At 38.9% G+C, this 21294-nt stretch overlaps 2 protein-coding genes across 15 annotated transcripts in view; one reads left to right on the forward strand and one right to left on the reverse strand.

Annotated features, from left to right (window-relative positions):
- Nucleotides 1-19895, forward strand: part of LOC121736678 (protein prune homolog 2) — a 32861-nt gene extending 12966 nt beyond the window's left edge. For 2 of the 3 annotated variants that reach the window (XM_042128034.1, XM_042128052.1), the window contains exons 6-10: nt 3279-3411; nt 4128-4264; nt 5126-5257; nt 6830-6916; nt 7107-8346. In XM_042128034.1, coding sequence (XP_041983968.1) covers nt 3279-3411; nt 4128-4264; nt 5126-5257; nt 6830-6916; nt 7107-7224 — 607 coding nt within the window. In that variant the 3' untranslated portion in view covers nt 7225-8346. Of the gene's footprint in view, nt 1-3278; nt 3412-4127; nt 4265-5125; nt 5258-6829; nt 6917-7106; nt 8347-19150; nt 19154-19883 lie in introns of those variants that run through there. The other variant, XM_042128044.1, reaches the window with a different exon arrangement.
- LOC121736614 (talin-1) overlaps nt 13631-21294 on the reverse strand; it is a 66908-nt gene continuing 59244 nt past the window's right edge. For 2 of the 12 annotated variants that reach the window (XM_042127951.1, XM_042127966.1), the window contains 7 exons: nt 20933-21052; nt 20499-20708; nt 20000-20178; nt 19411-19548; nt 18755-19054; nt 18013-18048; nt 14935-16966 (listed from right to left, as the gene is read on the reverse strand). In XM_042127951.1, coding sequence (XP_041983885.1) covers nt 15979-16966; nt 18013-18048; nt 18755-19054; nt 19411-19548; nt 20000-20178; nt 20499-20708; nt 20933-21052 — 1971 coding nt within the window. In that variant the 3' untranslated portion in view covers nt 14935-15978. The other 10 variants (XM_042127943.1, XM_042127934.1, XM_042127972.1 and 7 more) reach the window with 10 other exon arrangements.

Raw genomic sequence — 21294 nt, forward strand, 5'->3', positions numbered from 1 at the left:
AGTTGTCCAATATTTGTGTTCCAATACACTGAAAGTCAGTAGGTTCGTCGCAGTGAACCTACTGACTTTCAGTGTATTGGAATCTTGCCCAAGGAGCTAACACATGTTCAGGAGGTACTTAGACGTAACGGGTATAAGGTGTCGAGGGGATTGAGAAGACAGAAGGAGAAAACGAGGTATCCAGAGGTGAACCGTCAAGCAGCATTTTTACAGGACAAAATTGGAACAGAGCTGAGGAAATACTCCATTAAGACTGTGTATACTCCGTTACGTAAAATATCACAAGTACTTCGGTCACCAAAGGATTCCTTACCTTTCCAAATTCCTGGGGTTTATAAAATAGATTGTAGCTGTGGTAGTTCGTACATTGGCCAAACGAAACGGACTATTGGCGAGTGAAAGAGCACATAGCCGCAGTGAAAAATCGCCAGACAAATAAATCCGCGGTAGCAGAACATCTGCTTGATATGGGGACTAATCACTGGATGGAGCTACACGACCCTAAAATCCTCTCTACGGATCGTCATTACCACACGAGAGTAATACGTGAAGCAATTGAAATTAAAAAGTACAAAAATTTCAATCGTGAGAACGGATTTAAATTGTCGCCCGCCTGGAATCTAGTGATCAATAAGTGCAAACCGCGTGTGTCACCTCTGTCTATAAGTGTAAACCCGGATACAGTTAGTGTTGTGTGTCGCAGTGAACCTACTGACTTTCAGTGTATTGGAACACAAATATTGGACAACTCGAGGGTAGTCGTAGAACCGACCGCCCGGTGCAAACGAAGACGTCGCGCTCCTGCAGTCCCCTCGTGACCACGGCCGTTGCAACACGCCCGAAACGTTGAGAAAAAGTATGTACTCGTAGTAGCATTACTACTTAAATAAGTCGCGTTAAGTACCGATTAAAAAGTTTAAGGGGGGTGTTATAAGTTTCACGTGTCTGTCTGTCGGTCTGTCTGTCTGTCTGTCTGTCTGTCTGTCTGTCTGTCTGTGGCATCGTAGCATCCAAACGGGTAGATCGATTCTGATCTAGTTTTTTTTGTTTGAAAGCTGACTTCATTGAGAGTGTTCTTAGCTATAGTTCATCATCATCAGCCTGCTCCGTGCTGATAAATGGTGGTTCATCTGGTTCGTGCAGGGCCGATTAGCAACTTGCAGTCGTTTGGTGGGCTTTATTGCATTCTAGTTCGTGACATTTATGAATATTTACACATTACTGGAAAGTTGACCTGGTGCTGCAGCATCACCTGGTAATCAATAGGATACCCAACTCCTCACCAACTTAGAGCAACGGTTTCGTGTTTGGGCTCATGCAACTAGTAAGACGTAGATAACCAATAAATTTTTGCATGCTGCTGCTGCAGCGTCACCTGGATTCTATAGGAGCCGAGCTCCATATGAACCCAAAGTGGAGGTTTCATGTTTGGACTCATATTTACGGACTCATCCAAAAGGACATTCGTAGATGGTATTCATTGGGATATAATATGATCCTGTTGATAGGAATTATTCTGCACTATAACCAACACAAGTTTAAAAAGCATGAAACAAAATAAAATTAAGAAATTTAAAAAAACCCCCGCCAAACTACTTTAAAAAGTAATGAAATAATATATTTTACTGACTTTAAGTTTAAATAATTCCTGTGTAAAGTACACAGGATTTATTAATGTAGATGTTTGATTTCACATAACATTATAGTTTAAGGGTCAGTTCACAGCGAACCTAATTGAGATAATGTGACATGGCGATACAAAATGCAAACGATACTGTTAGCGGTCCCCCGACACACCGTGACAACAATTATGGACTAAAATATCACTTTACACAGGAATTATTTAAACTTAAAGTCAGTAAAATATATTATTTCATTACTTTTTAAAGTAGTTTGGCGGGGGTTTTTTTAAATTTCTTAATTTAATTTTTTCCACTTTAATCGTTAATTTTAAAGAACGTTATTTTTTAAACCTAAAAATTTTTGTTGCGGCCCGTGGCACCAAGACCAACACGTGTTTGTGGCCCGTATGAAAAAAAGGTTGGGAACACGGCTCTAGGGAGAGTCTAGGGTAAATGTTTCCTGTACCTATCTATATATCTTAATATATATATTTCTTGTGTGCGTGTGTATGTGACTGAACTCCTCCTAAACGACTGGACCAATTTTGATGAAATTTTTTGTGTGTGTTCGTGGAGATTCGAGAATGGTTTAGATTTACAGTTTGGTCTACTGGAAAATGTTTTTTCAATTAATTTCTTATTTATAAGGAGTTGTTGATTTTGGAATGTTTTACATTAGATCCGGCGGACGGCGCTATCATCGCATTCAATATTATTCTATTTCAATTTTAGTTTGTCCTGACAGATGGTGCTACGATTAATTTGAAAAAAATTTTGTTATTCAATTCATGTGCTGATTAAAATATTAAATAAATAACACATAGGCTACAATTTTAACCGACTTTCAAAATGGGGGAGGTGTTATGTTCGTTTTCTTATATTCAACGATTACTCCGCCGTTTGTTAACCGATTTTAAAAATGTTTCTTTTGGTATATAGGGTATCATCCCAATTTGGTATTATATTCAGAAAAGTGGTGATCTGATGAAGGATCCATAAGTAATCGAGGGAACTCCTCAAAACTTATAGGGAAACATATGGTGACTTCGGTTTCGTGAGAAGTATTCTAAGCATATGCTACCAACAAGTAAGATTTTGCACCGAGATATACCTGGTATACCGTGGTTCGGAAGGTGCTGAGAGAATTCCTGATTCTTTATAGATACAAGTTTGGGAGTTTCGGCGTTGTTTTAAGAACAGAAAGTATGCAAATTACATTCTTCATCATCATCATCATCATCATCACTACCATATTATACCATTTCATAGTCTTTTAGATCGAGACTCGAGTTTGTCAAGCGATAATTAAAAAAAATCTATATCTACCTAATATTATAAACCTGAAGAGTATGTTTGCTTGAACGCGTCAATCTCAGAAACTACAGGTCCGATTTAAAAACTTATTTCAGTGTTAGATAGATCATTTATCGAGTAAGACTCATCATTTATCGAGAAGGTTATATTATATTATTACTCTAAGACTAATACGACAGAAGAAACTCAGGAAAATGTGGGAAAAACGGGGGATATATTTTTTATGGGAAAATGTACCTACGGATTCTGTAAAATTTCTAATTTACGCGGGCGAAGCCGCGCGGGACATCTAGTTAGTATATAATATAATAAGACATTAATATAATGCTTCTTTACGACTAGGTCAAAGTCAACAATGACGCTAAGCGAGTGCAGCGACCCGATCCCAGAGTATTCGGCTGCGGAGGAGCTGCAGGACGAGCGGGCCTGGCTCACCGTCAAGCACGGCGGCAGACAGTCCAAATGCGACATGAAGGTAGACTCCACATCCATACGCCAACTGCTTTCTGACGCAGTCACGAGAAGAATAAAGAAGTTATTATTTATATTGCGTCTCGCTGTGTTTTTCACCGCACGCAATATTACAGTTATCTTTTAAGATTATAGATTCTTCAAAAATTTATAATAATGCAAGAAAAAACCCAATTATTGGCACATTAACATTCATACTACTAAAAGCCATCTTAGTATTAGTACTTTATATAGAACAGCAAAACGCGCCGCAATGATTTAGAATGTGTGTAGCGCGCGCACACATTCAAAACTATTGCGGCGCACTGCGTGCACACTGAGCGTCTATCCATATGTTTGTATGGAAAACACTGCAAGGGTTTACATCGCGAATATTCCAGCCTTACTAGTCTTGGTTCTTAATTTAAAGTATATCTTAAGCCTTTAACTGCCTCACTCACACGAATTTTAATTACTTAACTGTAAATGCAGTTTTTGAACACACTAGGCCGAATGCGCTACGCGACGTAATTTCGACATGGTGTGTCATCGGTAATTTAAAATACGTTGCAGGCGTAATCATGCCGAACTTCGGTTGCGTATTTTCGGCATGGTGTGTTTACACACTTAAGCCCCATACATTACTTGTCAAACTCTTCATTAAATTGAATATTAATCATCATTAAATGTCTCTACGAGTACGGCCGTAGATACTCTAAACTCTAAAGTTATAACTTGCAGGTGATCGAGGAGTTCAAGCGCGTGGTGTCACACGGCGGGTACGACGCGGGCGGCGCCGCGCTCATCGTGTTCAGCGCCTGCCACCTGCCCGACACCGCCCGCCCCGACTACCGCTACGTCATGGACAACCTCTTCCTGTAAGTACCGACACACGACACACGGTGTTACCAGTGTAGACAGAACTAAGGAGTACGACTTCAAACAAACGGCGCGACTGTCACTTTCGACATGTTTCACAATGTTGACTAACGCATTATAGTTTGTGCGTTATAAGATGATATGCGTGACATATTATAATTGACAATAGTAGGGAAGTTACCTGACAAAAATTAATCGATAATTTAAAAATATCGAAACTTCGTAAAGGAATGGCAATCGAAATTATCGATTTCGTACTGGCATTTCAGTGGTGCCGGCGATTTAAGATGGCCGCCCTTTTTTATCGATTTGACTTCGATTCAACAGTGTCAATCTCTATTGACATAGGTTCCGTTTCATGCATCTGACATTTTTCAAATCTTTTCGTAACAATAATTTTATTCTCCTATTTCACAGTTATAATATAATTTTATATTAATAAGTTAACAATTTTTTATTTTTATTCATTTACAATTATAGAAAACATTTGTTTTTGTAGATGGAATGTAATTTATTACATTTCGATTTTTTTTGTTTTCTTGTAAAAAAAAATCCGTAGCAAGGAATATGAGAACTGTCACCCATATCATCTTAAAACGCACAAACTATACCGGTCGATGACATACTACGTCAAACGGCAGTGTTGCGTCGCCGCAACGCTGACGCAGTGCCCGTGTGGACGGGCTCCTACGCTGCAGCGGAGCGACGCGACACTTCAAACAACGTAATACTGATGTTTGACATTGACATCTGCGGCTTACCTCATACGACTTCATAGAAAGAGTATTTGGCCGTAACGTGTCGCGTCGCTTCGTAGTTACGTCTAGTGCGATCTCACGTTAGCGTCGTCACCGTTGCAGGTACGTGATCTGGAGCCTGGAGCGGCTGGTGACGGAGGAGTACGTGCTGGTGTACCTGCACGGCAGCGCCGGCCGCCGCCGCCTGCCCAGCGCCGCCTGGCTGCACGAGTGCTACAAGCTCATCGACCGCAGGTAACGCGCGCGACTATACTCCGGTCGCGAACACCATACATTGTAGCATTGTAGCATTGTATACTTAAGCACAAAATAAACGACAATTCAGCATTACATGCGTTACGTGCTGCCATGCACAAATTATCGTTCATTGCATTGCATTGATGTGAATGACATGCAAACTACGTGCTGTACATAGATTGACAAGTTCTTTAATTTTTCGTCATGCAATATGTACACGCACGCATGATCGTTTCGCGATCGGCATGTAATGCAACAATTAAAACTGTCACGTATTAGATGCATGTCATGCTGAATTACCGTCTAGGGAGTGCTTTATCGACATTTTTTGCTTTCACTGGAGTAAGAAAAAAAATGATCGGCAAAAGCGAGATATGGGTGTACGCGTACAGTAGTGATGGTCCAAACAGCTCTAATCTATTGATTTTCCGTATTCGGAAGCTTACAGTAGTGCATGTATACGGGCATTTTCAAAAAAATGTGTACCCCCTGATTTTGCCTTGTCCCTCGACTTTGTTAATTTATTTTGTTGAGATAAATAACTTTTAACAGAAAATATTAATTTAAGTGAAAAAAGTGTATGTTTAAATACATATATAAATTGTCGTCTTGTTGTTACTTTCTAAATAAAAAACTTACGAAGGTTTTAAAGTATTGAAAACCATCAAATATACCTTCCCAACTAAGATCAGATAATGATTGATTTTTAAAAATATCCAGTATTGGAAGTGATTTCTATATATAATTTAAAATCTCAAAAGTCAAATGTATCAGTTGAAGGTATCAATTGTATATTTTTATATCTAATTTCTTTTAAAAATTAATTTGAATTTAAAACGAAAATTTTAGTCTTCCGGAAGATTCCGCTTTGTGACCCGCTCGTTTTTGCAAAAATTCTTCTACTACTAGAAAGTATTCGGCACGATCTGGCAAAACAACATATGTTCTTCATCGATAGGTTCGTCTTTTTGTTTTTACTGGCAAACTAACTAGTGACAAGCGCGGAAATGTTGTTGAATTGCAAGTGTTTCAATTTCTTTGTTCAGATATGTGACCAAGTTTTACTGTTATTAATCACTTTTCTTTGATTATTGTTATTGTTTACACATTGCAAAACTTGTATAGTATTTGATACCAAAAATGTATTAGTGCTAAATAAGATGGTAAATTTTTAAACAATTTAAAACAACAAGAAGGTAGCATTATGTGACCTCCATTGGGTGACTTTTTCTACGGTCATTTTTGATATTATCAGGAAAATGCCTTAAATTCTGCGTTCTTTTTTGTTTTTTTTATGTATGATAAACTATATTTCCTATTACATTATAAAAAAAATTATAGAAAAAAAGAAAAAACCGACATAAAAATTAAAATGAAATTTTATACCCCGTACACGTTTTCTTGAAAATGCCCATACATGTCATGCGCGCCAGTACGTCAAACGTGCGCACATTGACACTAAACAAACGAACTTATACCTAGTATTTACGCATACTGAACATATTTTCTACGTGACAATGTGAGTTCAGACACAATATTAACAATTTTATTGAATGAATGAATTTTCAGATTGAGGAAAAGTCTGAAACATCTGTACCTGGTGCACCCGACGTTCTGGTTGAAGTCATTCGTCATCATCACTAAGCCGTTTGTTAGGTGAGTCTATGGTATTCTACTATCACACATTAACGCGAATACGCATACTTTTAAGTATTTTTGTGCTACCAGTTTATTTAACTATAATATAGTGACGATATAAACTGCAGTAAAAGGCGGTCTTACTGCTGACAATATTGTAACTATACATAATAATATACAACTCAAAACCCACTTACTTAATTTCTAGTTCAAAATTCTTCCGCAAACTGAGCTACGTGAAGAGCCTAGCGGAGTTGTACGAGAGAGTCCCCGTCGAGCCCAACGCCATACCAGAGATCGTCAAACAGTACGACGCGCGCCGATAGGGTCCACACACATTTAAACAATCAGTGACGTCAATAACGTCACGTCATAACGACCTGAGTTTCGCCTATCTTACAGACACTTGCCTCAAAGGAGTTCCTAACTGACCCCTCGAAAAGACTCAAAAAATACATCTGAGCAGATACAGAATAAATGTGTACGAAACTGAATTTTAACGTATAGGCAGCCGTGGGGATGTATGAAAGTTTTTGAACTAAGTGTGAGAATTTAGTAACTTCTCGTGAATATAAATTATACCATCTACTTATATAAAACTCTATAAAAAGAGTGTTCATGTTATCCTGGGATCTCACTTCTCAGCGATGTTCCGTGATTGCATTTAATGTTGCCAACTTACAAAATTAGATAATAATAAATTATATTTACTGAAGTTCTACAAAAATAATTCTTATAGTGGGTTGGCAACATCTGCTAACGCGTAGAAACACTGTAAAATTGTCATAGACAATAATATTATGCACTAGTAAAATACTTTTACACGGACATAGAGCAATAAACTTTCTATTATTGCGTTTATATTTGAATATGAATAAAATAATTTCTCATATTTAAATACCTATGTTCGCAAAAATGGAATGCGTTGCGCATATTTTTCTTATTAACATGTAAGTAGAATTCTATAGTACGCACATGTGTTAAGACACAAATAGACGAAGCCGCCACTTTTTTACCTTTGTAATTAGTTTGAAATTTTTAAATATAATGTGCAACTCAGGATATAGGCTGTGCAACTGTAAGTCATATCGTCACTAGTAGCTTACAAGTAGGCCGTTAGCTTTTCTACCTTAGTTTACGCTCAACGAGTACCTAAATCTCATTTTATATCAAATTTACTAAATACTAAAATTACATTGTAAGCACAACTATATGATAAGGTATGTTAGTTAAAGTTCGAAATATGTACGGTGGATTTGCGTTGTGTGTTTCGCATGAATGTTTTTCTTTTTTTAATATGGCGTCTTGAAGTGTAACGTCCACTGTATGTTTTGAAACTTTAAACATTGCCAATGTTAATGTTCCAAAAACTTGCCTACAAAATTCTACTTGTATTTTTCACCTATTTCTACAGTATTATATTTTTATTATGATTGTAATGTATTGAAGATTTTACTGAAATTATTTAAATTCTCATTCCTATTTTTAGTGTAATTATTTTAAAAAGTATTGAACGAACGTATAGTGAATTTTAGAAAATCTCAAATTTTGAATTGCATGTTATAAATCGTGGTTGCCATAAAAAATATATTTTATTAGATTTAAGGACATCACTACCCGCTTCAAAATAACACAACGAATATAATAGATAAATAATTTTTTTATGCAAAATGTGATTGTATCGTTTTGTGTACTCGGTGAGGAGTGCAAATATCTGTTTCGTGGTAAAACATTCCCACAATATGGAAGTAAGGACAGTGCACTAGTATTTATTTTACTGTTATTGAATTTACAATGTTATAGAATTAGTATTAGGGTTGAGCTGACCGGGCTCGAAGGACCAACGGCAACATTCCACACTCGCAAGTCTTATTTGGCAAGTCGCGTGCTAACGATAGCTAACTAGCGCTCTACAGCCTCGTATCTTTAGGATATCAGCTGTCTAAGAACTTTAGCTTCACATTATAAATGCAAGACGTATTATTGTTAAAAATTTAAAAATATTTCATATCTCAACTGCTAGGTACCTTTTTAGTATTCTCTGTCAAATATGATTCTTCCGTGCCATTTTCGTTTTGCAACGAGTTCTGTTACGTATCGCTTATCTCCTGTTTACAATGATAAAAGACAAAATGAGCTTTAATTTACTTATACATAGTGTGTAAAATCCAGCAATAAATTGTACATATACAATATTTATACATAGAAAAATGCACTCTATTATTTTCATATAGCTCGTAATGTGTGTAAGAATTGTGTGTAGTAAATTGTATGTAGTCGGTGCAGTGATGTTCTCTAGTGCTGAATAGAATCGTTTTTTCTCTATAAGTTACATAAATATAATTAAGTATTAAGAGTTAATTTTAATTTAAATATATTTTACTAGTCCTATTTTAGTGCGCTAACGATTTTTAATAATTTTACACGAGTAGGAGGACATTTTCTATTCAGATTTAAGTTAGACAGTCCAATACAGAATAATTAATTTTTTGCAGTGAGTATTATTTTCTTGCATATTTATGTGACTATAGTGCTTTTAACATGCAACATTAGGAAATGTGTGATGAGTCATTCGTTCATTAAAATATAATATCGAAAGTCTTTTCTAGATGTGATATAACGCCATGACGACAATGTTTTGTTAATTGAATATATTTCATCACCGGGTATAAAATCAGGAGGTTATTTTGGGAGTGAGACAAACCAAACCTGCTGAAACTATTTTCTAAACACTTACAAGTCGGAAATTACTAAAGGTAGGGCTTAGGTTTGGCTCACTCAGCAAATGCTGCACAATATCAGAAAGTCTGAAGTGAATGTAATTTTGATGTTTTTAAATATTTTGATAAAAAAATATTAATTTTAACACAATATTTTAATTTATACTAAATCAAATTTTGGTTGCAGAGTTGTCAAAGTTCAAATAATATTATTGTTCATAGAGAAAATATATAATTCTAATATACAAAATAATTGTTTAACTGTTACCATTATTAGATGATACTAGTGAAATTCTAGCGGCTTAAAAACTGCTAGAATTTCACTAGTATCACCTATTGTCATGATTCGTATGACGCCCCCCGATATGCTAAGTACTCACATACGGTTTTGCTCGATCGAGCCAATAACGTCGAGCAAAACCCGCGGCTCGGGCTTTCGTCCACACATTCAGCATTGCTCGATAGTTTTACTCTTAAGGCGCTTTACAGACGACGGGGCGGGGCGGGGCGGGCCGGTCAATTTCGCCTCGTACGCCCGTCGATGTCTGCGGCTGCCCGCGCCGCGTACACAAAGCACACGCCGTCTGCGTTACTGCATGTAAACTGGTTTGTGTGATCCACGGCGGGCAGCTTCGGACATGCGCCGCCAGTGCCCGCCGGGCACCTGGGGCGCGGTCTTTTTGCCCGCCGTGTGCGTTGGTAATATAGAATTCCCATTGTGCTATCGTTCGCGGCGAAATTGACCGGCCCGCCGAGTTCCGTCGTATGCAAAGCGCCCAAATCGATATATTTAACTCCATCAAACTGGCTCGATGCGAGCCTTCGAGCTGTCAGTTTTGCGGTCCACACAGTAATTATTACTCGATTGGAGTAAAACTATCGAGCAAAACCGTATGTGAGTACTTAGCATTTGAGCCAGTCTACACGGCACGTTGCGTTGTGTTGCATCGTTTTGACGCATCAACGCAAATGTTTTGACGCATTGCTGGTCACAATCTAACCTAATGGCGCATTTTCACTGGTCGATAGGGCCCGCATGCGGGGTACGGGAGATCATGCCACGACCAATAGACATGCGCCATTCGTTGTCATAGACTCCCCGTATGCTGTATACCGTACGAGTTAACGACTAATGAAAATGCGCCCTAACCTAACTAGATGAAGTCCGCATCTCCGTTGTGCCAAAATTAGTTTATCGCGCGGCGACCGTACATTATCAGGGATAGCAAGTATCCTTTGTCAAATCTCTATCTCCGTATCAAATTTCAGAAAAATCGGATCAGCGGCTTCGGCGTGAAGACGTAACAGACAGACACACTTTTGCATTTATAATATTATTAATTTTATTTTATTTTTATTTTATTTATTTGGTCTGCCAACAGGTCTACATCTTATAAAAAACTTATTTCACTAATATTACAACACGAACCTTATTGAGGTGCAGACCCAATTACAGGCAGACTCAGCATGCAAATAATATATTTATAGCGAAATTGCTTTTATGAGGTCGATGATGACAATATCGCACGTTAAGTTGGGTAGGGGATTTCTGCTAGCACTCGCTTAAAAGGAGCAAGTTTGTGAGCGGTAATGTCAACATCGAACTCCTTGTACAGCTTGTTATGGTCTCGACATATTCTCGGTAGCATGCTATGATGGCCTAAATTGGTTCTGTAACCCTTTACAGAAAACACCTCTCGCTTTCTAGAGTTAGGTCTTGGAACAGAAAACATTATTCGTGACAGGAAGTCAGGACTGTTATATAAGTTATTTAACATTTTAAAAAGAAACATCTGCTCAGTTATCCACCTACGATGCTCAAGTTTCTGGATATTGAAGTATTCTAATCGTTCGTCATATGTATTTAAAACATTATACTTTTTTTGGTGAATTGTTAAAAAGAATAAGAATTTTCGTTGAACCGCTTCTATTCTATTAATATGGCATCGATAGTGTGGACTCCAGACCGGGGAACAATACTCCAATACCGTTCTCACAAGCATGAAATACAATAATTTAAAGGGCGATGACGTTTTAAAATCTTTACAGTTCCTCCAGATAAAGCCCAGCATCTTGAGAGATTTAGTCACTATGGTATCAATGTGGTTAATAAACGTTAAGTTTTCATCAGTAATTACACCTAGGTCTCGCACTCGATCAAGATTTACATAATTAATGTGATAAGAAGAAGCGATAGTGTTCTGCTTTTTTGAGAATTTAATAAAATTGCATTTTTTAGCGTTTAAAGGAAGTTTGTTAGTTTCGGTCCAAATATGTATTTGATCTAGGTCTAGCTGTAGTTGAATGATGTCAAGATTGCTCGTTATAATTTTATAAATCTTAAGATCGTCAGCGAAAAGTAAAAATTTACAATATTTGATGACATTAGCAATATCATTAATAAAAATAAAAAATAATAGGGGTCCCAAGTGCGAGCCCTGGGGCACTCCAGAAGTTGCAATAACTTGCTTTGATTCATACCCATTTGTAGTTACTTTTAAAATTCTAGAATCTAGGTAAGTACAAAACCAAATTAATAAATTACCATGAATCCCTATCTTTCTTAACTTTACCAATAACAGTTCATGGTCCACCCTATCAAAAGCCTTGCTAAAATCAATATATATAGCATCTACTTCTAAATTCTTGTCTACAGCATTACACAAATCATCAATGTATGAACTAAGGTTAGTTAGGGTGGACATTCTGTTACGGAATCCATGTTGTTCAGATTTTAACACCATATTTAGATGATTGTTCAAGTGTGGACAGACCAGTGATTCTAGTACTTTGGCAAACACGGAAAGGAGGGCTATTGGCCTATAATTTTGTATATCCCTAGAGTCACCTGATTTAGGTACAGGAACGATGTTAGCCTGCTTCCAAAGTGATGGAAAGATTCCACTGCTTAAAGATTTATTATAAATAAGTGTTAATGGCTTGGAAATGGTCTCTGCGCTACGAGAAATAAATATGGGCGGAATACCATCCGGTCCAGTACTTTTATTTAGGTCAAGGTTTTTTATTTTTTTAATTATTGTTTTATTATCTACCTCTATATTGGTTAGCGTGCTGACTGGCATTGAGTCTTTACAGCCTTCTTTTAGTAAGTCAGTATAATTGATCAAGCTTGTGCCATTAAAAGCTGTAGAAAAGTTTTCCATAAAAGCGTTACTAATGTTAATAGGATCTCTGTACTTTTTATCATTCAGAAACATTTCGTTAGGTAAGGTACCTTTGGATTTTCTTTTTGAGTTAATGTAAGACCAAAATGCTTAAACATTATTACTACTTATCGAAGCTTCGATATTTTGCACATATTTTTATCGCATCACATCGGGTATCGCAGACACAATAGATTTTCAATTATTGTTAGCATGTTTACACACGGCGCCGCAGCGGCAGCGTTTTTCGCCGCCGCGATAAAGAATCACCGCCGCCGCGGTGGCGCCGTGTGAAAAGGGTGGTCAATTCAGACCGCAACGCGACGCGTAGATGCATTTCTAAATTTGTATGGATTTGACAGATTTCAATTGCGTGAGACGTCTTGCGAATCTGTCAAATCCATACTTGCGGTTGCGGTCTGAATCAACCCTAAGGGTTGATTCAGACCGCAACGTGACGCGTAGATGCATTTCAAAATTAGTATGGATTTGACAGATTCGCAAGACGTCTCACGCTGACGACATCTGTCAAATCCATACAAATTTGGGTCGCGTCGCGTCGCGCCTCGCCTCGTCACGTTGCGGTCTGAATTGACCCTAAAAGGATGAGTATGCAGCGGCGCCGCCGCGGTGGCGGTGCCGCTGCCGCTGCGGCGCGTTTATGCGGCAGCCGGCTGCCGCTTAGGGCTTGATGGGTTAAGTATGGATCTCTTTCTGATTGTAGTTAATAGCTGGTTCTTTTATTAGATACTTAAGTAGAGCGTACTCACTTCGTTTCTCAATATTATGTTTGGACTACGGTCGGCGGATGATACGGATGATGATAAAAGGTGAATAAAAAAGTTAAATATATTAGTAAATATTTATTACGTCAATATGTAAGTCATAGAATGCCCCTAGCTTAGATAAAATAGCTACCGAGGAGCTACACAATAAAATCTTCAAATAATCATAACAAATTAATATAATCGAACAAATAATAATCGCTAAATTAAATTATTAGTAAGAATTTTATTTGGTTTTTTAATAATCATGTTGTATGAGTTTTTACAAACATTAAAAACAAAATGAGAATATTTTTTATTAAATATTACAATAATTGCGGCTCGCATTGAGAGACACGAACATGTGCTTCAAAATATCATCATTCTAGTTCTCTAGGCTTTAATGATCCACCCCTAATTTACTTTTGTAAATCAGGTGGTGGTTATGTTGGCACTACTTCGGTTAAAACTTATATATGAAGCGGTTTCAGATTCTCCCACTAACAGCCGACTTATCTAAATACGACATACCCTATACGAGGTTACAAAATACTACATTAATAAGACACCGTTTAGCCTGGACATTAAAATGCATATTACACGGTACACATCCATATAACTCTAAACATAGATACTAGACTATAGAATTGGTGTTTTATACCTTCAGTGGACGTCATCCCTTTTGGGTGTATGTACATTGTTTATAATTAATACGTTCTGTCCCCATTATACGATATTATATAATTCACAAAATATTTCAATAGGTCGTTACTCCTACAAGAATAATAATAAGTATAAATATATAGAATATAAAATGGTGGTATTGCACAGGTGCAGTATAGTTGGGGACAGAGACGAGACAGCTCTGTGGCGCTAAGGCACGCTAGTTATGTCGAGACCTCTATACCGCCGGCTCGGGACGCTACCTCGCTATAAGAAAAAATACCTTATTATAGTATAACTATATTGTGTTTATGACTGTTAATATAATTAATACTAGTTACGAGTTTAGCACAATATAATTTAGTACAAACATACTTTGTGCACACCATACAGGATTAGAAAATTACTTTTTAATATACTTTGTAAATAGCTTTTTACAATATTATTTGCAATTATTATGACTTGTTCGATCGACCAATCAATAACATCATGATAAGTTATTTGTATTACAATATTGTATTTTAACCATTCCGAAATACATAATTTGAAACTAGATATTCATATTTATTAAAATAAAATTAATCATAATTATTTAATTTGAGCTGTAAAATATTATATAGTGATTATAATATTCTCTTTGTTAAAGCTTCTTAAATATAGTACTTATGTAATAATTATTTTGATTGGTCGAACGAGGTCTTTAATAATTATTATTATTTGAAACCATACATTTTATACCGATTGCACTTTTAACATTCGATATAAAATGATAACTTTCAATTTATTATAGTTAATAGCAGGTAAATGTTAAAATAGTTACCATAATAATGCACCACGATACACTACACAGCTACACATTTATATTTATAATTATTATAAACTATGGCACAATTTCGTTTATATAATGACAAGACCGTCATATTTAGTTGCACTCGGCATGACTCGCTGACGGATCAACACTCGACCCAGTCAATAAATCGATGTTTCCTATGAATAAGGGCTAAAAATGCTCGGTATGATTAAAACGTTTTATTATGAAAGTATTTGAATTATTATATTATTTGCTGTTCGGGCGATAGTATCTGTAGGAAACATCGATAACGGAACGTTTTTAAAAGAACGAGTTCAAATATATCGCTTTAGGTATCATATTGAGGTAATTTTTATTTTTATAAAAGTTATGTCAATTTCATAAATACAAGCTTCATTAAGCACCTGACGGGATTTTTAAAATTCCTAAAATAGCTAGGCTCATTTAATGTATAACATCTAGTACATAATAATTAATAATATTAAAGGCATCTCGTATATAAGGACCCCGGCGGGGCTAGCACTTTGTGAGAAGATTCAACGTCGAGACAAACAAATACATTTATCAATTTGTAAGTAAATACATCATAATTTTTGTCAAAATTTCTTTCCTTCGAGTGAGACCCACTCGCTAATAAATCTAGACGAAATGTAACAAATTAATAATCTTCAAATTTTAGCACCTCTCACCAATAATTATTTTCCGAAATTCTCGAGGCACTCGCTCACATTCGTCGTCAGATCATATTTAAAAATAATTTAAAGCGTCAAACATAAAACGAAGCTGCAAAATGCTCGGTCCAACTTCGCTGACTCGTGCTCCCTCTACGCGTGGTTAAAGTCAATCATATAAAATTTTGTACATAACATTAAATAACAAAACAAGACGCAACCACACATGCGACATCTAATTTACATCTACTAACACTACGCAAGCAGAACGACAAGCGGCCAAACCTTTATAAGTTTCCGAATTTTTTGGTGACGGTGGAGCTGGACTCGGACTTGTGCGAGCTGGTCATCACCGACTTGCGCTCGATCGTCTCCGACGTGACGGTCTGCTTGGAGAACTTTCTGTCCAGCGAGTCTACCTCCTTGGCCAGCTCCGCGGGCTTCTTGACGTTGGTGATGCTCGTGGTCGCGCGGTAGTCGGAGGACTGGAAGTCGGAGGGCCGCATGAAGGAGCGGCTCGTGTCGGAGCTGAGCTTGGAGTCGAGCGTGCCGAAGCGCGAGTCGAGCGTGCCGTAGCGCGAGTCGTCGTCGAACGACTTGGCGAGCTCGTCGATGCCCTCCAGCTTGACGGGCTCGTACCGCGTGCTGGTGCTGGTCATGTTGACGGGCGACGAGCTGTAGATCTTGGTGGTGGTGATCTTCTGCGTGCCGTTCGGGATCTCCTTCACCTCGGTGGTGGTCTCCTCGAGGAAGTCGGGGCCGGCGGCGCTGCGCACCTCCCTGCCGGCCGGGGACGATATCCTCTCGAACTCGGGCGTCGGCACCTTCACCGTGTTCACGTTTTTGAAGTCGGAGTACTCCGTCCGCTCGAACTTGGAGGGCGTCGAAGTCGCGAACGGCGACTTGACCTCCCGCCTCGACTCGGTCGTGATGACCTCGGTCTTCGGGTAGCTCCGGTAGGACTCGCTCCGGACCGAGTACTCCGAGTGCTTCGTGCCCCCGGGAATCGCCTCCGTGGACTTCTGGTGCTCGGCGAACGTCTGCCCCACGCCGTCGAAGTTGGAGGGCTTCCTCAGCGAGGAGTATATCGGCTCGGATTTTACGTCGAACTTTAGATCCCGGGCGTTGAACTTGGGGCTGAGCGGCGCGACCGAGTCGTACCCGAACTTCTGCTCCTCGGTGTAGTACTGGCTGGACTCGTAGTTTCGCCGGTCGTCAGTTTTGGAATAGTATTCGTTGACCGGGCGCGGGGTGTCGTAGAGTCGAGTCTCGTAGCTGAAATCGTACCCACAGTTAGAGTATGTTAGGTCGGCGTTAATCGTGACCGGAACCGATCTAGCGAAACCGCCACCACATGCCATGCGGTATTAGACACAAGGTTATTAGTCGAAGTGAGTAAATAGAGGTCCTCGTTGATCGTCGTCCTGTCAAAAGTTCTACTTCCAGATACGACCCCCAAAACGATTGAACTAGACCCACCAGAAATTGAAAAAGTGACGGTGCCGGTGACCTACCCCGGTGCGAGAAGAAGGAGAGAACGAACCCAATCAAGAACTAGCGTTGTCCTCGTACTTTAGGTGGGAGAGGCGGCGCGGCGGCGGCGGGGGCGGCCTCTCGCGCCGGTAGAATATGCGCTCGGGGTCCGCGGGCCGCGCGGGCGGGGAGGGCCGGGCGGGCCGCGCGACAGGCAGCGACCCCGACTTGACGACGACCGACTCCGCCCTAGCGTTACGTTACACCCACATGCACGTTAGGAGAAAGAAAATTAGAGTGATTAGCTACCGCTATTAAGCTCTACAGTCTACGTACTGCAACATAAACGGACATGAGCATTTATTATTTCGTTAGTCGCTAGGCGCCTCATCGTATTTGTTGTTTATTAATAGATACTATATGTCAGTTTATGTTAAAAATGCTACTATTATTTTAATACAATTACTTAACTATATTTTAAGGAAGCATTATGTAGAGGAGGCAAGTTTGTAAAACATGCTAAGTATCGAGTTAATTCAGATCATTACTATTGTTACACAAGTCGACACACTTGATGGTTTTTTCTTTTTTTTTATCTATTTGCCGAGCGATTAATAAATAAGTTTTATTAGTAAATAATCTCTTGGACAGTCTTATACGTCAGTCAATTAATATTTTAACGTAAGGCGTGTTAAATAAGCATCAAGTCTGCGATCATGCACAGGGTCACAGGGCGATGTAATATGTACAGAACGATGTTCGTATTCGATATTCTCGATCGCGGGCGTCAAGCGTCATGACAAACACGGTGGAGGCATTCGATGCATTTATTTACAATCTCGACTTACTTAGTTTTCATCGTTCTGTCATTCCTGCTTTTTTCTCTGCAAACGAAACATCGGTCTATCAACTATGTACCGTCGATTGTTAATTATAGTATACATATTTTATGTTCCTTTCGGAATTCCCGGCTGGTCTAAGCAGCTTTGGCTAGGCTCAAGCTCATGCGCCGTAGTCCATAGAGGAGCGAAGGGTAGGCCAATAATTATTATTATCTAAATTTAGTGACTTAGCTCTAATACAATTTTGAATTAAACACTAACAACAGACATAAAATGTTGAGTATCATTTCCATAGAAAATTTTGGGAGCAGCAAGTAATCTAATGTGTTTTTTTGTTATATTTTAGCGACAATAATTTAGCATAAGACATCGCCATCAAAAATAAAATCGATTACTTGTTACTCTTTAACAGATTGTCAACATTTCAGACAATTTATATATAATATTATTATAGTAGTAATATATATTCTATGTATCCAGGCACATTTCATAAGTTCTATCCGAAGGCACATTATACATGATGTTGGTTAGAAGTATATTAATCATCTGTCGCGTCCAGCAGCGTGAAAGAAAGCAAGATTATTATTAGAGTTTGTTAAAACATCAAAATCGATTTATTATTCGGTCAAAATATTTTTTAATGCAAGACTATTTTGAAAACTCTTTTTTCATATTTTAAATATTGATCAGTAACATTAATGTGACTTAAAAACATATTTTGACCGCGCCGTCGTTATTAACAACTTACCGAGTCGTGAACCCCTCATAGTTCTGCTTGGGAGTTTCGTCTTGAGGTCGGAAACTCGAGAACGAGGGGCTCTGCGGCTGCTTGTCGTACCCGTTCTGTCCGGGCGAGCCGTGGATGGAGTGGTTCAGGTTGGACACGTGGTGGCTGAGGTTGGACACGTGTTGGCTGATGTTGTGCGGGGCGTCGCGTGTGGTGTTGTGCGTGGTGTTGAGTGTGGTGTTGTGGGTGGTGTTGTGCGTCGCGTACGTGCTGTTCGGGCTGTACGTGGTGTTCGCGAAGCTGCTCGTCGGAGATTTGAACCTGAAAAATGGTAACAGACAAATGACAATGTATAACAAATAATAAATTAGAGATAGCCCGCAACTCGGTTGGATAGGAATCCATTTATCTCGCATCTGTGTAAGTTAGAGACAGTCAGCAATATTGTTTGAATCGGAATCAGTATATCGCGCTGGAATTGTACATTTTTCGGTGTCGATAATTATGCACGCTCTTTACAAAAACGCAAAGAATTTCCTGAGCTAATTCCATCAATATCAGTTACAACAGCATAGAGGTAACTGACGGACGGATCAGAGACTTTCTGAACTAGAAACAAAAAAAGACGACTATAACATTAGTATGCATAATATAAAAGTACTTAACATAATTTATACCTGTGCGGCAGCGAGTGGTCGTGGTCAGTGTCGGTGTCTTCGCCCGACGTGTCGCGCAGCTTGTACTTGGCCTGGCGGATCGCCGTCAGCCGCCCGCGCGCCTCCTCCAGCTCTTTCTCGATACGGAGCACCTCCGATCTGATTATAAAAAAGTTAAATGAGATATAGCTTAAAAATATGTGCGGAAAGGTAAGATACGATTATTGTGTGTCACGGGAAACTACGAAAACCACCAAAGTTTTTGTATTTCCTTTTTTTTAAGTTCAACTCTGTTTCAATGTCTTTAGCTTGACATAGTTTGACAAAGTATAGAAAAATTGATGGGTAAAAGTGAGACCATCACCATACTAAAGCGACACGACACGACGTCGCTATCGTCGTAAAACGTTAGTTCTAACTTCTATGGCACGTGAAGTGTCGCGTCACTACTCACTGCCGAATGCCGCGAAGTTTCGCTTAGTGCGGTCTCAAAGCTCTTCCAAACCCAAAACTCAATGTCACTAGAGGCTTTAGAGTCATTTTCCACAAATCGTCTGTCAAAACAAATATTCATAAATCATAAGATATCAAAAACATTATCAAATCGTACCTAGCATCAATCTCCTGCGCGATGCCGCCGACCATACGTCGGTTGAGCACGAGCGAGCGCTCGTCGTCGCAGTGTATGGCGTCGCGGGCCGCGCGCACCAGGTTGTCGGTCGAGCGGATAACCTCCGCGCCCGCCGCTTGTAGGCGTCGCGTCGACTCCGACGATGGGTCCGCCTTCACCTATAAAATACCATTGTGTGTAATGATGACGAGTGATTATAATAATTGCAAATATAATAATTATAATAAAAGCAGAAGAAATTATGAATAAGTTGGCCTTTGGCACACCAATCTCTTTAGGCCATAATTTATTTCAAAGTTGTTATAGTGGTGAAGTTGGCCCATAGTATCATATCATATTTTTAAGCCTTCGTTTTTATTCTAAATCTCATAATAATGGATAATTTAAAAGTAACCAACCAGTTAAGTGAGTTCAATATGTTTATGCAAGTATTCCAAAAGAACAGATCGACGTCATCATCAAATGTTTCAAAGCATACCTTGCAGGCAACCAGCAGCTGCGCGGTAGAGGAGGCGACCTGTCTCGCGCTGGAGATGAGGCGCTCCTCGGAGGCGGCGCCCTGCACGAGCGCGTTGGCGGCCTCTACTAACGCGTGCGCCGCCGCCGCCACAAGCCGTGCTGCCGACACTAGACCCTCCGACCACTGACCGTCGTCCGACGACGTTGCAGGACGACGAGCCACTTTACCCTGTACATTTACATTGGTATTACGTCATTGATGTCTTAAATCAATAGCAAATGTTATGAAAGTAACTGGAATGTGCAAGTGTTTTATTTATATTCATCGAAATAGAAGTTTTTTTTAAATACTTTCTTAGAAACTACTTAGTATGAAAATTTACAATAGTTACTCCATTAAATTTCCGTTGACGCAGCTATAATAAATACATGTTACATATAAGGCGATATTACCTGATCAATAAGTTCTCTCTGCGCGGCTGAAGCAGCACGAACGAGCGCGGAAGTAGCAGCGATGATGGACTTGGCCGCCTCCAATATCATCTCGTCGAAGTTGAGCGTCTCGTCGGTTTCCTGCAATAAAATTAATGTTTATATTGAATTGTGTTTCGTTGTAAGTTGTTATTTATTACATTCAAATAGTCGTTAAAATATTTATACGATAAACAATTCAACAAACAATACACGTCCTCGATTTGATCTTCTTCTCTTGTCGTACGTAGCTTTCGTCACGACCGATGGGTAATATGTTTGATTCCCGGTCGAGTAAATAATACAACCAAGAATATCAAACATATCTCACCGGCACGTGACAT

Source organism: Aricia agestis, chromosome 2 (genome assembly GCF_905147365.1).
Source record: "Aricia agestis chromosome 2, ilAriAges1.1, whole genome shotgun sequence".
NCBI classification, from domain to species: Eukaryota; Metazoa; Arthropoda; class Insecta; order Lepidoptera; family Lycaenidae; genus Aricia; species Aricia agestis.